This window comes from Podarcis vaucheri (assembly GCF_965113315.1).
Source record: "Podarcis vaucheri genome assembly, chromosome: 11".
Classification (NCBI taxonomy): domain Eukaryota; kingdom Metazoa; phylum Chordata; class Lepidosauria; order Squamata; family Lacertidae; genus Podarcis; species Podarcis vaucheri.
Window position 1 is genome coordinate 43,167,371 of NC_138749.1, and position 21,126 is coordinate 43,188,496.

A 21,126-nucleotide genomic window follows, 5' to 3' on the forward strand; every position below is an offset into this window, starting at 1 on the left:
GGGCGGGCGGGAAGAGTCCGGGGCGCGCAGAACAGCCGCGAGCCGCCTCGGAAACGTAATAACGGCGGCAGAACGAGGCGCGATCGCCGAACGCCTCGCCGCCCGCCCGCCTGCCTCGCCGCCCAGCGTGGTCGTGGCGCTGTGTGGCTGGTGGTGGGCCAGGCTCCGCCTCGCCTCTCCTCCCCGGTGCGTGTCTGGGGGCGGAGCGCGTCGCTCTCCGGCGGCGGCAGCAGGCGCTGTTGCTGCTGGACTGGCGGGCCAGGCGGCCGCGGCTCCTCCCCGCTTCCTTATCAGCCGCGCCGAGCGTGGGAGCGCCGAGCCCTCCTCGCCCGCCGCCGCCGGTTCCAAGTCCCGCTTCTGGCGGAGGCGATCAGGAAGCAGCGCATCCGGAGCTCCGGCTGCGTCGAGGCGCCCGGGCGGCTGGCTGCCCTTCGCCGGCCCCGCGCGGCTTCCTCGCTCCCCTTCGCGCCGCAGGAGCTCGAGCGGGGGAGCCCTCTCGCCTTTCCCCGAAACTCCCGGGCGTATCTTGGTGGATTTGTCGAGGGGCCCCGACGGGAGGGGAGAACTTGCCCCGAGGGACTTGGAGAAGCGGCTGGAGGCTTGGCTTCGCCCCGGCCCCGCTGGCTGGCGCCCGCCCGGGCCCGGGAGGGAACTTTTGTCCTTCCTGCCGAGCTCTCCGGCCCGGCGGCGGGGCCGGGATTGTTGGAGATCGCGCTCAGAAGTTTAGTTGGAGCCGGAGCTGCTACTGGGCGGGGTAGGGCGCGGGGCGCATTTGGGTAGCTGCGCTCGGGGCTCTTTTTTGGGCTTCTCCGCCTTTGCTCGGCGCGGCGATGAAGCTGAGTCGGCAGTTCACGGTGTTTGGCAGCGCGATCTTCTGCGTGGTGATCTTCTCGCTCTACTTGATGCTGGATCGGGGCCACCTGGACCACCCCAAGAACCACCGCCGCGAAGGCTCCTTCCCCCAGGTGAGTTGGTGCGGGGTTAAGGGGCAGATGGATCGTGGGTGCGCGTGTTTGTGTGTGTATTTGTGTATCATACAGGGTTGTGTCGCAACTGTGAGCAGTTGCCAGGAGAGAAGGAAATGCAGAAAGCTCGTTTGGGCGACCATAAACCGATTCCGGATCAGCGCCCTTCCCCGTAGATAGGATCTGAGTCAAGTGGGGTTAGGGGTTGGGGTGCCTCCGGAAAGGAAAGGGGAAGTTGCTCATACTTCCCCCTTGTTCGATGGAGAGTGGGGGGGGGCACTAGGAGACTCCTATCTGCCCCCTTTCAGCGCCCTCTTATCAGTCTGATTCGATGGGACGAATTCCCGGGTGGAAACTGCACGTGGGATTGTAGCCTTCCCCTGGGGAAAAGTCGCATCCTGACCGACTTCGAATGGGAGCTCAGCGCCTTAGTGCCCTACTTTCTATGTTGGGTAGGCTTATTTCGAGCCGCAGGCCAGTCCCGGAGCCAGATTTGAATGTCACGCTCGGCACAGCCTTGGACGACGTACTGTAGTAATAAAAAGTGCCTGCTACTATCTGTCCTATACTTACTCCAGAGGAGTCACAGCCAGGGAGTGGGGTGCAAGGCTTCAGACAGGTGGCGTGGCTCTCAGAAAAGGACTACAATACTCTGCTGCCCTAAAGGAGACCTGTGAAGCGAAGGGGGGTGGGGGTGGCTGTTAACTGCTTGATAGGAGCTGCGTGAATGTGGGAGGGAAACTCATTTGGAGACTGGAAAAAGCAAGTTTTTCCTGTGTGCCTGTTAAATGGGTGCTCTACTGGTCCCAAGGCACAACTGTTTTTTTTATTTGCAAAGTCTTATTTTTCTCACCCTCTATATTCCCCCTTATTCCCCAAAGAACTCAAGGCAAAATACATGGGAGTTGCCGTGTTTTATTTTGTTTTCTAAACAAAAACTATTTGGCATACTTCAGGCCCTGTGTGTGAGGCTGGACTGAGGCTGCCAAGTTAGCATTGAGCTAGGTTTCCATGTTTGAAGTCCATTGTAGTTACATTACATTATCAAGTTACTTGCTTGTTGCTAGAAAGTTAATACAGTGTGAAAGCATAGCGCTTATTTTCTACACATAAACACACCTTGTTTTATGATTTGTACTTTTCCTGATTTTATATGACAAGTACAAATCAAGTAATCTAAGACGTTCCTGGCTAGGATCAAGTCACATAGAAGAGTTATGTCAGGCTAAATAATTTCCCCGGGATATATAAGAGGGTGTGCTTGTTCTGAGACAGGTAACTTTGGCACAGAGAGGTGTGCATTTGAATTGGATAAATGAGGCTTTTCAGCTGCTTAACAGGTTAGAATATACTGATGGAAAAGAATTGAAATTAGTATCTTATATCAGTAGGAAAGAGCTTATTTTATTTAAACCAGCTTTTCCTGCAGATCTTGGCCTAATGCTCAGAACTGTAAAACTTAACGTGGGTTGTGTAACAAAGTAAGTGTATTTCAACATTTAGTACAGGGCTGGGGTGGGGGACTCTTGCACTATTCCAGCTCTGTGGTTCTAAAATTTCCAAATTCCTATGCTATTAAGTAAAGTATAGTTACCAAAGACTGCTAGTAAATCTCTCATCTCTTGCATAACCCGTGCTTTAATATGCACATTCTAGAAAGTGGTATCCTTGCCTTTATGGAGCACAGATATTATGGAAATGATAGGTTTCTAAAGTGTTTAGTGCTTGGATTTTTTTTTTAAAAAGCTGCTTAGAAAGTTTTCCTGTGCAACAGTACGCCAGCACGCTAGGTTGCATAGGAAGAAGGCCTTTGGAAGCTGTTGGAAAGAGTTGTGACATTCCTGGTTTTGTGTTTGAGAGAGCCTTAGCTCAGCAGCGGCTTGAAAATAGAGGGTTTTCTAGTTACTCCTGGTAACTTTTGTGGTGTGATTATCTCACCACAAAACACACTCAAATCAATAGTTGCTGCCACTTACTGAGGGAGGAGTATGGATTCTTACTACTTCAGTTAAAAGATCCAGTTAGGGTACTGAGTTGCAAGTATTCCACCTTTGGACACTCTCAGCAGCCATCTTCCCTCCCTAAAGGGATAATGATCAGTCTTTGCTGAACAGATAAAGCACTCATGTGAGGTGACAAGAGCCTAGTTTAGAAATCTGTTCAGATCAAGTTTCCTTAGCCAAGAAGATCACTTTATTGTTTAAAACAAAACATTAAAAATGCACTTGCAGAAATAAAGGTAAAATGCAATTTCTGGTTTAAAACGTGCCTCTCAATAAATGTGTCAGACAGATGTTTATGCTTGCCTGGTTACAGATCCAGAGGAAAAGGCAGTAATTCTTACTCAAATTCAGGACCTTTCTACTTGGCAGAAGGGTACTGTGTAGTATTCATTAGTTCACCATTAAGCCTCCTACAATATTCCTGGTTGTATACTTGGCTGTGAACTAGCCCCAGGGCACGATCTGATCTTGAATGGCAGACCAGGGCAAGTTCCAGCTTGTCTTCACAGACAGTGTGGCATCTGGAGTGTTCTGATACTGTCTAGAGTGTCAGCTTAAGAAACACACACACACACACACACACAGTTCGCCCTTTGAAAAATAGGCAGGCTGGCCTCAGCAGATGCAGACTCAAAGCGATCATATTTAACTCAGATGGCGTCATATATTCCTAACACTACGGATAACTTAATTGCCTTGAGCGCTTGTTTCTTCAGTATCCCAAAGTTTTTTTGAAGGGAGGAAATGTGTGATAAGGCATGTGAAGTAGTTCCTTCTTACCATTTGCATGCGTAAGTGTCAAACAAAAGGACATTGTTTAGTGCATTTATATCTAGCCTTGCTTCCGTCATGAAACTCAACATGTGTACAAGGTGGTGTACTTTGGGTTCCCAGGTGGTCTCCCACCCAGGCACTGTCCAGACCAAAATAGACTAAATAACAAGTATAGCTTTGGTTCTATTCTATGTAGATTCTGGACATTTTAATTGGAAGTTAAATTCAGTGTGTTGACATGTGGTTCTCCAGTATGTGTTGGTTGAAATCTAAATAATAGGATTTACGCAGTGCTGTTTTTCTAGAAAAAGAGGTGCCAGAACTCAACATGAACTTCTCCCTCATTCTCTTAGAAGGTCCATGGTGCCCACCTGAGAGATGCTGGGACTGAGTTCCGGAAGAAAAAAAAAGCCCTAGATTTAAGGCCTGTTAGTAGGCAGAGTCAGGCATATTTTAAAATATTCAGTGAGACCAGTGGATTTAAGTAAACCTAATTCTTCATAGGATTGGGCTGTTAATATGCAAGTGCTGAAAGAACACAGTCCTGGTAGCTGTGCAGTTTTCTGACTGGAATGAGTTTGTCTCTTGCTACATCAGTTTGTCACTTCTTTCAGACTAGGGATTAAAGCCTTCCCAACCCAAAGGGACTTATACACATCATTTCCATGCACAGCCAATTGTGTGTGATCTTGTGCCCACAATACACAAATATCCAGAGACTGAGGGTCATGAGTCAGACGGCACGCATGTCATAGACATAGGAGACTTCCTGGTACACCCATGGAAGACTCTAGTGGTGCTTTGCTGTGGCCCTTTCCCCTAAAGAAAGGAAACTAATGTTTAAGAAACTAATTCTAAAGCTCCTGAAGTTTTTAAGTGTGGACAAAATGAAATAAAAACCCAAAACAGCAGAAGACCTGCTACAGGTTTACAACATAGTACTGTACACAATTCAGAAGAGGAGAGGATAAGGACATTGGGGGAGGGGATAAGCAAGATCAGGCACCAGTCATTACACAATACTTGATTTTTTAAAGTGAGAAACTTGACTTGAAGTCGCTTCAGTTTAAAAATCAATATGTACTTTGGCTTTGGGGGTAGAGTTCAGTGAAGTGCTCCTCAGCAAACTGAATCTGTGGAGATGGCAAGGCAGCTCCACACATTACAGAGTAAGATTGGTCCGTGTGTCTCACTGCCATGGGTAAACATCAACATTTTGGCATGATTGAAATACACTTGAACACACAGTCCACACGAGGCAAGGCAGATCAAATGCACTTTTCCTGTAACGGCTGAAGAGCATTTAGCATAGGGGCCTGGTTTGCACCTTCACAGTAAGCCATAGTCAGTGGGTTTAGTTTGAACACATATTTGTGGTCTGTCTTGCTCCCTCCCTGCCAGCACTGGCTCTGTGTTACATCTGTAGTGTCGCTGTCAACAAAACAAACAAAACCGACAAAATTGTTCTGGTGTTCAGTGATGCAGAGCTCTTTATTGTAGCTCAGGTTCTTAAAATAAAACAGCAGCACCTAGTTCCTCAAAGCTAAGTACCTCAAAATCAGCCTGCAGCACAACATTGTTTTTATTCTCTTGGTATCTATGTCGAACATTTGTTTTGAGCCTTCCAAAGTTGGATGTAACAGTAATCCAGGGGTCAAGGTTTGCTTCATCTGCACATAAGCAGGAAGAAGCAAAAAAGCCCTTTTAAACTTTCCTCCCTGTGTTATCAGTCTTCTACTACCTGTTCTCAAACGTGCAAACGTTTTGCAAACTTTACAGAACAGGCACAATTGACCCAGCGTGGTATTGCACAGACTTGTTCTGTCACATGCAGAGCAGATCTCTCTGTCTCTCTCTCTCTCTTTTTATAGTTGAAATATCAAAGAATAAGACTATCTGGGTGTTCAGTGGTTTCCTAGCTGAGCAAAGTTATTCCAAAGGGTAAGATTCTTTTGCCGTACATTTTTTAATTAGTCCATCCAAGCATGCAGCTGAAAGTTGTTAGAAGAACAATGAAAAGTACGACTTGTGTTTGCAAAAGGAGTCAGCTCTGACTTTCTATACCAAAACAAGAGATTACCAATTCATTTACGGGCTGCAAGCTGAATCTTGCTAGATCTGTTAGTGGGAAAACAGATCAATGTTTCTATAACACAGCACTCGCTAACAGCTCAAAAGATAACCTCAAGGCATTTTGGCCTTAAAGTGTACATGGCACAAAATGCCTAGCTCTGTTTGAATATGATCCTCCCTGGAAAGTTTTGTGCCCTTTTTAGATTTATTGAACGATGTGACACTTGGCATAAATGCCATAAAATAATCAGTTAAGTGTGGCTTTCCTTAAATCTAAACTTCTTCATTTAAACAAAGTGACTCTTTGGTTTTCTAAAGAGTGTAGCTAAAGTTTAAAAAATATAAACAGGTTTGTCATTACTGTCTGAATGGAAACTTCCAAGTCAGGCTTCCTCAACCTCGGCCCTCCAGATGTTTTGAGACTACAATTCCCATCATCCCTGACCACTGATCCTGCTAGCTAAAGATCATGGGAGTTGTAGGCCAAAAACATCTGGAGGGCCAAGGTTGAAGAAGCCTGTTCCAAGTAGTCCAAAATTCAACTGCTAGTTACTGGCTGGGGTTCCCTTCAGAATGCATATAATGCCTGCTTTAAAACAGCTGCATTGATTACCAGTCTGGGCCCAATTCAAGGTGCTCACATTAGTGTTTGAAACCCTAAATGACTTGGGCGCCAAATATCTGAAAAACCACCTCCTCCTCTAGAGTCCCTCTTGAGTATTAAGACCAGCAGTGGGAGCCCTCTTGGTAGTTCCACCTCCCTCAGATGTTGGGCGGAAAAAGGTATTATGTGTGGCAGATGTGTCTGGCATCTTCATTATGCAGCTTTTGTCATATGATAAAGATGCACCTCTTTGCCCTGACCTTTGATACTTGAGATAATGTGTTTTCAGGACCTACCCTATTCCTATGGCTGTCCTTTGTTCAAACAGCTTTTGATTTTTAGATTGTTGTGACCCATCTTGTGACTTCCTGGTGAAGTTCAGGCTGTAAATATTAATAACAATGCAGTAACAACATAATCTGTTGTAGTGTTCATAGAATTGTAGAGTTAGATGGGACCATGAGGATCATCTAGTCCGACTCTTTTGAATCTTTTGCCCAACGTGGCAAAATCTCCCAAAGAACAGTGTAACCATCTCCTAACCTTAGTTGGAGCTTGGGAGCATGTTTTGAGGTCTCATTCCTCCTTTTGTCTGATCTGTCATTTCCCATGCAAACTTCCCCGTCCCTAGAGGGGAAGACTTGGGAGATCTGAATTTATATGTCTGCCAGTGTTAGACACTCAGATATATGAGCTAATTGCCAAACGGCACCTAAAACCTAGGTTGCAGCCGCCACAATGGAATGTCTAGACCAGGCACCCCCAGCCTGTGGCCCTCCAAATGTTTCAGCCTACAACTCCCATAATCCCTAGCTAACAGGACCAGTGGTCAGGGACGATGGGAATTGTAGTCCAAAACATCTGGAGGGCCGAAGGTTGGGGATGCCTGGTCTAGACACCTTTTTAAAAAAACAGTGAAGTTTATGATTATGATGATTCATTTCATTTCTATACCTTTCTATCTTTTAAAGAAAAAAAATCTCATAGCCATTTACAACACATTAAATAAAACAATTCAGTATGAAACAAATACAAGCTTCAATAAAAATATTTCAGATCATTCCCTAAGTGACATTTTGCTTTCCCCATATTACCTACATAATTTATATAGCTGCCCCAAAGCAGAAGTACTCTAGGAAGCCAGTATAGTGTAGTGGTTAGTGTTGGACTGGGAGATCAGGGTTCAAATCCCTACTCAGTCATGAAGCTCACAGGTTACTTTGGGCCAGTTGCTGCAGGGATTAACTGAGGAGGGGAGTACTCCTTGGAGTAAAAGATGGGATATAAGTGCAATAGATAAGCTCTTCTGCTTACCATCTTAAGAAAGCTGGAGGGGCCAGCCAGATGGAGATGTCAGTCGCCAGCTTGGCATCCAGTGATCTCCACGTGTTCGCAGTTGGACCTGCGCAAGTCACATAATACGCCTAGTGCCTGGGCAATTTTTAACATTGAATTGTCTGCTCAGCCATTAAGCTCGCTTGGTAAGGCAAAGGTAAAGGTACCCCTGCCCGTACGGGCCAGTCGTGTCTGACTCTAGGGTTGTGCGCCCATCTCACTTAAGAGGCCGGTGGCCAGCGCTGTCCGGAGACACTTCCGGGTCACGTGGCCAGTGTGACGAAGCTGCAGCTGGCGAGTCAGCACCAGCGCAGCACACGGAAACGCTGTTTACCTTCCTGCTGTAAAGCAGTACCAATTTTATCTACTTGCACTTAGGGGTGCTTTCGAACTGCTAGGTGGGCAGGAGCTGGGACCGAAAGACGGGAGCTCACCCTGCCACGGGGATTCGAACCGCCGACCATGGGATCGGCAAGTCCTAGACACTGAGGTTTTACCCACAGCGCCACCCGCGTCCCTAAGCTCGCTTGGTAGTATTGTGCAAATCACTTTTATCAGCTAAATTGACTCTGATTACCGAGTTTTGGACACCCAGACTCTGCATTGCTTCAGTGCTCCCCACAGCTGGGAGGGGGCGGGAAGCCCATGAGTAAAGTATAATTATGAATGAAGCAATTCCTCTTCTAAAGCTACTTTTATCTGTTGCAGCAAAAACAACACTTTTGCATCACAAAGCCAAAGCTTTTTATTATGGCATAAGATTTCAAGGAAGTGGACTGTAGTCCATGAAAGGTTACATTCGCCAAAATAAGTGTATTATCATTAGGTGCTGGTAGAGTCTTTCATTTTTCTTCAAAAGCTGTTATATTCTTAAAGTATTTTTGATATTCCAGAATGCTACTAAAGAATGAAAGCCTTCAGCCCTGTGAGAATCCATAATTGCGAATACAAAGAATTCAAGTTTTGTATTGTTCGAGATGCAACGGTGAATTAAATGAGGTTGTGAGGTTTCAAAAAATACTAAGTAAATTTTATACCTCATCCTCCTCCTTGAAGAAAAGCAGGAACCAACGCATGTGGTTGCAAAACATTACTTCTCTAGCCAAATAGCATATCTGTGTTCCCTGGAATCATTAGTTCAGGTGTTCCAAAACTATGGTAATAAGGTAATAGATTTGAAATGCACACCGCTCGCTCATTGTCTTAACTGGAAGTGATTTTGTTGTTGTATAATTCTCAAGGACTGCTATGATTAGAATGTTTCAGATAATTTTGGCCTTAGACATTTGGTTAATGTACCACCAGGGGGCATGAAGTAACACTTCAGTGCTTTAGCTCTTTTTTAAAAAAAAAACTTTCTCAGTGCTGCCATAATATTTATAAATTGCTTTCAGATGTTCAGCTTTGCAGATGCCAGAAAGAATACTGCGAACCTTTGTATCCCCCCCCCCCAAAAAAAATCTGTTACATCAAAGGAATGATCCAATCAGCAACTAAGCAACTAGTGTGGCTTGTAAACCTGATAAAAACTGTAACATTTGAATGGAAAGGTATTAATGAACATTCCTTTTAGAAAGCAGCTCATTCAGACAGAAGCTTAAAAAATGCAACTGTGTATTAAGACAGAAAATAAAGGAGCTAGCTGCAAAGGATCTAGACTGGGGGAAAGACAACAACCCCCAGAATTCCTGCAGAAATACTAATAAGAAACAGAAATGCCCCGAAGGAGAATTTATATGCTGTTAAATGGATTAGCGTTATTGTACCAGGTATAAAACAGGATGCATTGCCCTTCAGTAGATAGAATTTCAGTTTTAGCTGGTTCAACGTGTGTTCCTGTGCATTTTCTCTTGTGGACTTTGGGCAGATCACTGTCTTTAAACTTTATTTTTTAAAAAATAATTTTTGTTGGTTTTTACACATGTTTTCCAAACATAACACAACATCCCATCTCATACAGTATAACAAACCTTTGGCTACCACAGCGTAGGACTTCCGTCAACCTTGACTAATGGTTTTCTAGCTTTCTTTCTGATTTTACATTTTATTTTAATAGTTATTGCTCTAAAATCCAGATCCTAAATCCTAAAAACTCCTCCTTAGTCCTTTTTTTGCAATAATTCACATAGTTCTCCTTACAAAACTTCTCGCAACCCTACAAGCGATGTCAGTTGATTACAGTTGTCTTTCAAATATATCATAAATTTCTTCCAATCTTTCAGGAAAGTCTGGTCTTGCTGCTTCCGAATTTTCCCAGTTAATTTCGCAAACTCGGCATAGTCCATCAGTTTGATCTGCCACTCTTCTTTTGTTGGCACTGCCTTTAAACTTTCGGTCATCAGTGGATTAAAAGTTGCTGTTTTAGATTGTTGTGGCAATGTTAAAACTGGCATATAAACGATTGTTTTACATTTACATAAAATAGGTAGCTAGCACCTGTCATGGCTCTGCATTTTTCCTCAAGTGCATTTGGTAGTTGGTTAAATGATCCTAGTCTAGACCAGTTTGTAACCAATATGTTGGTGGCAATCCGCTTGACAGCAGCTGTTGGACGTTGAACAACAGTTGCCATTAGCAAGGAATGCACTGGAGAAGTTACACTTCTCTGCACAGATTAGTGCCTTTTTTGTGCCTGGGAAAGGCAGCTCACATGACACAAGCAATAGCACAAGGGAAGATGTGTGGAAAAACTCCCAATAAACCAGGGAGGAAATAACACCTGCTTCCCAGAACATTGATGGTGTGGACAAGCTTCAGCTGGTCGAACTTGTTCTTTTGCTCTCCTGAAACTTTTTCCAGTTCCTCTTGAAAACAGGCTACTAAAATCATATGTCATAAAGGAAATGTCTGCATATTAATGAAAATATTAGACCATCTTTTATTACCTTTTGCAGCAGGTTACAAAACCTTTCAGTCAGGTCTTGCCTTAATAGGAAGACAAGTTCTCAGATGTGCTTTTAGTTGAAAACATGGCTGAAAAGAATTGAAAAGTTAAAATTTGAAAATGTCTGTCTCTTCACTTGCTTTGTAACGGATTTGTGCAATGTGCTTTCATACTGTTATTTTTTTATTAAGACTTTTGATTACTGAAGAAAACAGTCTTCATTATTTTAATCTTTTTCTGAGAAAGTTTTCTTTGGTCATCAGGGGCTTTTCTTTTCCATTTCTTTTCCTTTGGACTCTCAAGGCCTGTTTAGTAGAGTTGTGAGTTTCGTTCAGTACAAGTGGGATGTGAAATACAGTAGCTTGCACATTTGAAGGACTAATGTTGTGCCTCTCCACAGGGTCAGCTTTCAATACTGCAAGAGAAAATAGACCACCTGGAGCGCTTATTGGCAGAAAATAATGAAATAATTTCAAACATAAGAGATTCTGTGATCAATTTGAGTGAATCTGTCAAAGATGGACAACGTACTCCAGAGGCTATAAACTTCAGTCAAGGAAACTTCTCTGAGCTGTCACCTCTTGCCACTATGTACCTCTCAGTTGACCCTGAAGATTGTCAGTTTGCATCAAAAAGTGGAAGTCAAGCCTCAGATGTACAGGTAAGAATATAGTGAATTTATTGCTAGGGATGAGCTGTGTATTTAATTCCATTCCTTTCAGTCTCACTGAGTGCTCAGTCGTAGGTTAATCCTGTTTGTGCAGGTTTTTCTTTTTCTTCTTTAAGAATGCACAGGAAGTCCACATTTAAACTACAATTCTTGTATATACCTTTTACATAAAATACACCCATCCATAAAATATTCATTTTGTGCAGATCTTTTGCATACCAAAACGAAGTGTGCAATGCAGGGGTCAGCAAACTTTTTCAGCAGGGGGCCGGTCCACTGTCCCTCAGACCTTGTGGTGGGCCGGACTGTATTTTGAAGAAGAAAAAAATGAATGAATTCCTATGCCCCACAAATAACCCAGAGATGCATTTTAAATAAAAGGACACATTCTACTCATGTAAACACACGCTGATTCCCAGACCGTCCGCGGGCCGGATTTAGAAGGCGATTGGGCCGGATCCAGCCCCCAGGCCTTAGTTTGCCTACCCATGGTGAAATGCAACTGCAAGCTTTTTTTTTTTCAAACCTCAGCCAAAGTCAGGAAAACAGACTAGACTAATTACTCTCCTAACCAATACTAAGCTTTTTAAAGTGGGTCCTTGAGCGAGTTTCCCAAACAACTTAGTTGACTTGCAGGTTAATCAAATAACACTTGAGTGTAAGTTATACTTAAGTCAGTGGGACTTACAAGAAAAGGCGGCTGTGTTGCAGCCTGAGGGATGTTTTTTGCTCAGTTCTTTGGTTTTAAGGAATTGCCTCATTTTTTCCAGGTGGAATATGAGTGGATAACTGGTGGGTACTCTTGGCTCATCTAAGAAATGAGAGGTCATGCCATGGTGTGGCATTATATAGTTGCAGCATTCTCGTTGTGCTTTGGAATGATTATGCCCGCAGAGAGTATTTTTCTATTGGCATGTTAAAAGATACATCTTTATGATGCAAATTACGTTTAAAAACTAAACTTAAATCTGAAAAGCTATAACATGGATGTTAAAATGTTTCAAGATATGAAGATACTGAATAACGGGAGGTCTGCAAGCTCAAAAGATTGAGCCAGGTTGCTGGTATGGAATTAGCCTTGTTTTGTGTTATGAGGCTTTTGTAAATAAAGCACTGCTTGAGTCCAACAGCCAGAGATTTGACTGTTTCCCCCAGGTCATTATGTAAATGTCGGCTTTCGTTGGCATTTTAGCTCTTGGCCATGTGAATGTGCCTGGTATTCTTTCTCAGCTTCTTTTCTTTCTCTGACCTCTTTTTTCCCCCTCTGGACAGTTTTCTTTCCCATCCATCATATTCAACACTCCTTCCCCCCTTTTTACTGTGGTCCATTAACTGCCCAGGTATCTCTGCTGCTTTTCCTGGGCCACAGCATCTTATTAGGTTTCTTTGTTTAGACCCTTTCTGCCTCCAGTCAGTGACAGCCAAGTGACTTTTCTAACCCCTTCCAACATTAAGAAAGTTTAGGTGATTGTTTACGGAGGCTTCTGTGTCATAAATACAAAAATATTACTGCATTACTGTATAGATGAAAGCCACTGTGGTAAGATCATCGTCATACAAGTCCCCCAAAGGAGAAGATAATTCTAGTTGCAATGAACGGAATTCATTGATACCTGGTCAGCATCTCAGCAGTTGCAGTTAATATCAGTTATGCAAACCCTGATTTTGATCCGAAAGACTTTATTCTGCAACAGAACACTGACATGCAACTGCGTGCTTTGCAAGGTTTAGATAGGATTTTAGTTTGTAGGACTGAAGATTGATGCCTATGTTGCAGCATCTTTATTAAAAAGAGTGTAGAATGCATCATGTCCCATCGTGTTCACTTACTGTAAGGTGTAATAGTTGCTTGGTTACCTTTGAGCAGGTTTTGTGGGAAAGGTAAGCCGTAATTGCAGAATCAAATGTGTCATGGAGAGTAGTCACGCTCAAGCTTCCCTGTTTATGTCTTGTACTTTGAACAAATCAAGAAAAAAGCACACACATATCAGCTCACTGTGTTAATACTTGATTTAATGCTGATTCCATCAGCCTTGTGCTTGTAATTATAGTGGGTTATTAAGACTCATGTGATGGCACACTTGAAAAACAAATCCCAGCATAAATAGTATTACTATTGCTAGAATACTTTCTTTCATGGGACAAAGGGAGCTCAAGGAAACGACAGCAACTAAACATGTCTTTAAGACAGAAAATATTTATACTCCTTGAGACGGGGTGGGGTGGGGGTGGACGGACGGGACTTCCATGCTGCAACTCACCTTGAAAATGTTTTCAAGACGTTTTCAGTAAATATTAGACATATAAAAGATATAAAAGGCTTTTTCGGCTGTGGCTCCGATCTGGTGGAACACTCTGTCACAAGAGACCAGGGCCCTGCGGGACTTGACATCCTTCCGCAGGGCCTGCAAGACAGAGCTGTTCCACCAGGCCTTTGGCCAGGGCACAGCCTGACTCCCTCCCTCGGCAATCTTCGCAGAGCTCTGGCCCAATGGTTGCTAGTGGCTTGAATTAATTAATTTTTATAATGAATGATTTTAGAATGTTGTTTATGTTGTACCTTTGTACTGTTTTATTGTTGTTAGCCGCCCTGAGCCCGGCTTCGGCTGGGGAGGGCGGGATATAAATAAAATTTATTATTATTATTATTATTATTTTTTTGAGCATAATTGGGAACTGCTGGTATGTGCTGGTGTCTGTTGTTTCGTTGGCTTTTCTCATACATTTGTAGCTTGGAAGTCGAATGGATTCCGTTCCGGAAGTCCGTTCGACTTCCAAAATGTTCGGAAACCAAAGCGCAGCTTTCGACTGGCTGCAGGAAGGTCCTGCAGCCAATCAGAAGCTGCGGAAGCCCTGTCAGACATTTGGGTTCCAAAAGAACATTCGCAAACCGGAACACTCACTTTCAGGTTTGCGGCGTTCAGGAGCCAAAACGTCTGTGTTCCAGGGCGTTCGAGAGCCAAGGTACGACTGTAGTCGTATTTGATGCCTTGTTCTTGTTCAGAAAGGAGTTAACTCTCTAGGCATGCAGAAAGTGGGGTTGTGGTGATTATTGATCACATTCAGTAGGTGCAAAGTTTCATTTAAATAACTTAATCAGATACTTTGCTCAAAGTATTCCATGTAAATTTTCATTTGAATAAAGAACATAGACAAATTTTCAGTGTGAGTTTTTTCCCCTTACTATTTTTTTTTTAAATTGCAACTGACTACAGCCTTGCCTTTGTAAGTGCAGAACTGTGTACTTCAACCACTGAATGTGTTCTCATGTAACCTTTTTTCTTCATCCATTTTAGATGCTAGATGTCTATGACATTCTTCCTTTTGATAATCCAGATGGTGGAGTTTGGAAACAAGGATTTGATATCACGTATGATGAACACGAGTGGGACAGTGAACCCCTTCAAGTTTTTGTTGTGCCTCATTCGCATAATGACCCAGGTAATACAAAGTTCTAAAAGGATTTGGAGATTTATTTTTGCATGGCAGTTGCCATCTCTATCTGCTGGGCCTCAGATGTGGCTGAAATGTGGTCCTTGACATTCTTTTTGTGTAGGACAGGTTTTATCCCTTGAAGGGCAGTAGCACAAGGCATATCTGGCGAGTAAGAGTCTTAACACTCTGAAATCCAGAGCCATTTGATTCTTTGGATAAGACCAGTAAGCTTATTTAAGGAACAGACAGATTGAGAAATGCTGAGAGCCCAAAGCTTGCATGGGAAACATGCCATTATTATTATTATTATTTACATAAAACAGAAAAGGACTAAAGCTAATAACATATTCCAATGGATAACTAAAGTTCTGCATTTACCTTGGAACAGAAGATGCAGAAATACAGGATAGGTGATTCTTGGTTTGGCAGCAGTATATATGAAAAGCAGGTAGAAGTATTAATGGCACGTAGGTCTGCAGCTCGATGCGAGATTGAAAAAGGCTAATGCAGTTCTAGGTTGCGTCAATAGAAATATGAGGCCAGTTTGCAAGAAGTAATCGTACTGCTCTATTCTGCTTTGGTCAGATATCACCTGGAGTACTGTGGTGAGTTGTGGGCATTGCAGTTTAAGACAGATATTGACAAACTGGAATTTGTTGAGAGAGGAGGGAAACAAAGATGGTGAGGGGCCTGGAGAACAAGTCCTTTGAGGAGAGGTTGAAGGACTTGGGTATACTTAGCCTGGAGAAGAGATGATTAAAAAGGCAATACGATAGACATATTCAAATATTTGAAGGGCTGCCACATAGGTGATAGACAAAATGTATTTTTTGTTACTCCAGAGGGTAGGACCTGAACAAATGGGTTCAAGTTGTAAGACAAAGGATTCAGAGTACATGTTAGGGAGAACTTCCTAACCCAATGTGTTTGCTGTTCATGGTATTTCTTTACAAAGGGGATGGCCATGCAACTGAACTGACTTTTGTTGGTTCATTTTTTATTATTTCAAAACATGTGCCGTTCCCCATGAGTAGCTAATTTGGTGACCTCCAGAAGCTGCTCCCATCAGCCTCTGCCACCATAGCCAATGGTGGGAGTTGTAGATGGATACACCATTGTTTAGCACAGGCATAGGCAAACTCGTTCCTCCAGATGTTTTGGGACTACAACACCCACCATCCCTAGCTAACAGGACCAGGGGTCAGGGATGATGGGAATTGTAGTCTCAGAAACATCTAGAGGGCTGAGTTTGCATTATGTTTAGCATTATGTTGGTTAGCCCTGTCTTACAGCATTAGATGCTCAGATCATTCACCAAGATGCAGTATTACCACCATAACTTTTGTTTTTGAAGTGCTAAAAAGCAACAAGATATAAGATGCACTTAATTTTTCAGTGTCTCTGTATGTGTCACTGCCAGTCTGCAAAATGCTTCCAGTGTAACCTTAGTCAGGTAAATGACTCTTTGACTATTGTTTCTGGTAAATCTTGTATTCTACTTAATTTAGTCACTGTGTGATCTTTTTATGATTAAAAGGCTGGCTGAAGACATTCGATGACTACTTTAGAGATCAGACGCAGCATATTCTCAATAACATGGTTCTAAAGCTGCAAGAAGACAAAGGGAGGAAATTTATATGGTCTGAAATCTCTTATTTTTCCAAGTGGTGGGATGGAATAGATAGTCAGAAGAAGGATGCTGTGAAAAGGTCTGTATATTTTATTTATTTATTTATTGTATGTATATGTATATGCCTCCCATTCTGTCAGAGGCCCTAAAGGCACATCAATATTAACTATAGTTGTTTTCGTTATTCACAGGTTCATAAATTGTAGAGTTCTAACATGTTGCTGTATCTGGGACCCCCCCCCCCGATATACAATTTAGTGGAATTCCTTAACAGTTAAATTACCAAGCGCCATAAGATGAACACTTCGGAGCAGAAATCTTAAGTGGTGGCACAAGCAATTCTTAATTCTTCAGTGCAAACAGTGTCATGGGTTACCACTTAAACAAACAAAAACAAAAAAACAAAAAAACACACACACACACAACCAAACCTGCAATAAGGTGGTTATTTGGCTGGCTTTTAAGGTACAGAAATGCCAGTATTCAGCTACTCTGGAAAGTTGTTGAATTAGGCATTTTTCTCCCAATGGATTTACTGTTTCTTTGCTGTTTTCTTTCATGTGGTTGTCACTCATTTGTTGTAGCTTCAGTTGAATTTTCTGTTTCTGAAACCGGAAGCATTAACAATGCTGTAGCGAATGTGGCAAGTTGTTGGCAGGAGCCTTCCCAATAAGTATTCAAGTGCATGCCACGGACCAAAGGGCAGGGCAGCGTAGCTTTATTAGCACTGCGTACAAGTCAAGTGGGGACAGTTCTCGAGGCTGATTGACGAGTGTGACTAAATCACAGGACTGGAAAGTGAAAATAGAATGACAAGTGAAAATGAAATTACTGCATCAGATCTGGTGCTCTTAACTCCACAGAGAGATGCAAATTAACTTTGTGTTGCTGACACAAAGCATACGGATCAACATTCATTTTTCTTGAAACCCTTTGAAAGAGATTTGGCTTGCAGCATTCATTGCTACGGTATTGTCCCAAATAGTGTTGTCATGATGCATAATTTTTCAATAGTGAGCTTTATGGCTTAGTATATTTTGCATGCAAAACAAGCATATTGGTATTCTGAGTGTTCATTACAACCTGCTTGATAACACCTCTAGGTTGATATCCAGAAGCAATGTAGTTCAAGTCAGTGAGAGCCTTTCCAATTAGTGCTTTAAAAAGTTGATGCTGGAGAGAGAGTGTATTATTTTTTTTAATGCTCAGCATTTTTATTTATACGAACTGCCTGTCTAGTCCAGTGTTCTGTTTCAGATACTTGCCCGTCACAAGCAGGGTGATGGCGGTGATCATTATCCTTTGTTGTTTGGCTCCCCAACATTTGGTAGTACAGTGGTACCTCGGGTTAAGAACTTAATTCGTTCTGGAGGTCCGTTCTTAACCTGAAACTGTTCTTAACCTGAGCTACCACTTTAGCTAATGGGGCCGCCGCTCTGCTGCTGCACAATTTCTGTTCTCATCCTGAAGCAAAGTTCTTAACCTGAAGCACTATTTCTGGGTTAGTGGAGTCTGTAAGCTGAAGCGTCTGTAACCTGAAGCGTATGTAACCCGAGGTACCACTGTACTCAGATGCTGAATTTGTGATACAGCAACAGGGAGGGAGATTCATTTAGCTGTCATGGCAAATTGTGGTGTGCCTTTTTCTTGCCGCAAACTTGACTCCTCTGTGTTTGCCATTTTGTGTCAAGGAATCATAGAATTAAAGAGTTGGAAGGGACCATGAGAGTCATCTAGCCCAACCCCTTGCAACGCAGGGATCCTTTTCCCAACGTGGGGCTTGAACCCACAACCCTGAGAGTAAGAGTCTTGTGCTCTACCAACTTGAGCTAGGAGCACAGTACCTTCCACCAAAATCCAGCATAAACAGTAAAGAAGGGAAATGCTTGCAGGGCCTAGCTAAGATGCTTGATCTGTGCTGAGGAAGAGAAGCCTTAGATTGGAAGAAGGACCGGGTACTGTATATGGCAATGTAAATTCTATTACTGGGGTGTCTCTGGATCTCTTTAATGTCCGGGACTCTCAGCCTGCCTGCTCCAAAAGTTTTGTGCAGCAATGAGGGAACCTCTTGGGCTACTGAGCTAGAACATAATTTGTGGGATCCTCACATTCTGTTTAAAATCCTGTTAGTCTCAATTTAAAAAGAAGAAGAGGTGCTAATCAACAAATTATTTATTGATTGTAAGAAAGTCCTCTTTGATACTGCTGCTAATTTATAATGACTTGGTAATTGGCAATTAGACACTTTTGACTTGCATTAAGACACAGAAGCTAGATCAAAGTGAATTTCCGTGCGTGGATTTCACGCTTTAGGAATAACAGTGTAAATACATATACTTTCATTTTTCACAGCCACACAAATTGGAATGTTCAACATTTGTTTCAGATTTGTCTGCATATACGTTATTAGGGCAGAAGTTGATAAAATCTGCAGTGTGTTCCCCTTGGAGCCCATTTTTGGACACACTTTTCCATTGGCTTTTCGTCTACAAATTCTGCTGTCCGCACTATGTGAGCTACTTTTAGTGGTCATCTTCTCTGAGGAACAAGTATTGAAGGGAATGATGAGGAAGCTTGAGCAAAGAGTTTATTTATTCTCATGAATAAAAACTAGAACTGGCAGCTGCCTATGGGTTTGAGGGAGAAGGAAGTGGAAAAGGGCCCAAAGGAAATTAATTCCGTCTCAATCTTCCTGTTTTTCTTAGTTTAGTCCAAGGGATATGGCTTTTAAAATCTGGACATGGGCAGAGGGATGGGTATTCCAGGTGAATTGCCTGTGTCATATAAATAGCTGCTTTCTAGAGATAGATTACCTGCCAACCTTTTCTAAACAAACGAGGGTAAACTATTGCTAACTCAGGTTAGGACAGCAACTTGAGAATGAAACATCTTTTTATAATAGGTGGGGGGAGGACAGACAATCCACCCGTGTTTAAAATATAAGCACAGTCTGTCAACAGTTGCACTTTATTGAACCCACTGATGTAAGTCACACTGTCTTAATCCCACTGAACATGCCAGCTACACAATGTAAATATGTTAGGAGTCAAAAAGTGCTTAAGTTTGATTTAAGATACTGCCTGTGGCCATTCTTATTTCAAGAGGGTGCTGTTCAGAGCAGTCAAAGCTGAAGCTTTTAGAGCATTTCGGTTTCTATAGAATTGAGAGTGCAGCTCTTCCAAAGCTTGAGTAAAGCAGGTTTTAGACAAGGGGTGAAGACTCTGTTTCACAGGCCAATCACCCCAAACCACAGCCACCTGTCCATCAGCTGATGTCACTGGGTGACGTCAGTTGATGGGCTGAGGGTGCGGGGTTCAATGCTGCTGAGTTTCGGACCAGTCACCTTGAAAATGATTTTATCGTTAGAAGATGTTCCATACCAAGAAAGATGGTTAATTGTGTATATGATTCCTAATAGAACCTGTTTCTTAACATTTTACAGAGGGCTAAGAATGGTCTTGTTGCATGGTGAAAGTATTGTTGTTTGTATATAATTTTTATTAAATTTTCTGTTTTACAATTTAAAATACTCATTTTTACATCCTTAAGATATAAATGACTTCTCTTTCCATGGTTCGTGTTACATATCATAACCCCCTGCATATTTTACAAAAACTATACTATTCAGTATTCCATTATTGCATCCATCAAAGCTTATTAACACTGTTGAGTTTATCTTAATGCTGCCAGCGTTTTCAGCTGTACACAATTATTTCTCATATATTCAATTAATGTTTTCCAATCTTCTCTAAACGTATGTTCTCATTGTTCTCTTATTCTGTATGTTAAGTCTGCAAGCTGTGCGTATTCTGTCAATTTAAGTTGCCATTCTTCTTCTTTCACCCCAACATCTATGGCATGGTGAAGTATTGTTAATATTTAAGTATCATTGCTGCCACCACTGTATGTTGCTACTCCAGATAACATATTGATTGGAAATAGTTACATGCATGAATAAAAGTTCAGTAAATATGTTTTTCAGGTTAATTGAAGATGGACAGTTTGAAATTGTAACAGGGGGATGGGTCATGCCTGACGAAGCGTCTGCTCATTATTTTGCTATAATTGACCAGCTGATAGAAGGGCATCAATGGCTCGAGAAGGCACTAGGTGGGTTCATATAACTTTTGCCTTGTGATTTCATTGTGACAAGGTACTTTATTTCATTAACAGTATTTTAGAAAAACTGTTTTCCGTTAATTAAATGATTGCGTTTTCAATATTGACAACTTTGGTATACAAACTTAATCCATTCCGGAAGTCCGTTCTTAAACGAAGGCATGCTTTCCCATAGCAGCGGGGGACTCAGTGGGACTCAGTTTACAAATGGAACACACTCAACAGGAAGCGAAACATGTTCTTATTCCACGCCAAAGTTCACACACCAAAACACCTACTTCTGGGTTTGCAGCGTTCTCAATCCAAGTTGTTCATAAACTAAGCTGTTCTTAAACCAAGGTACCACTGTACATTAGTTGCAGGAAAGTTATAAATAACTGTTGTTAGTTTATGTTTGAGTTTTATATGGTGAAACTCGCTTTACCATACCAGAGTTATAGAGGAAGCAGATGTCATTGTGAAAACACGTAAGAGAACTCAGTTAAGCCTAACACTGTTAATGCAGCAGATTTTTACCACCTACAGATCAAAATAAATAATTCAGTTACTTATTGCTATTGATTATTTTTATCCATAGACTGCAGTGGTTTGCCATAGTAATCATTTTTAAATGCTTTCCTGGTCATAATCTATT

At 42.3% G+C, this 21,126-nt stretch overlaps 1 protein-coding gene across 1 annotated transcript in view; it reads left to right on the forward strand.

The window, feature by feature from the left end:
- Positions 1–784: 784 nt before the first annotated feature.
- Positions 785–21,126, forward strand: part of MAN2A1 (mannosidase alpha class 2A member 1) — a 56,297-nt gene continuing 35,955 nt past the window's right edge. Inside the window, exons 1-5 of the mRNA XM_082191413.1 lie at positions 785–965; positions 11,039–11,299; positions 14,605–14,749; positions 16,281–16,452; positions 20,356–20,483. Of these exons, the coding sequence (XP_082047539.1) occupies positions 831–965; positions 11,039–11,299; positions 14,605–14,749; positions 16,281–16,452; positions 20,356–20,483 (841 nt within the window). The 5' untranslated portion in view covers positions 785–830. The remainder of the gene's footprint in view (positions 966–11,038; positions 11,300–14,604; positions 14,750–16,280; positions 16,453–20,355; positions 20,484–21,126) is intronic.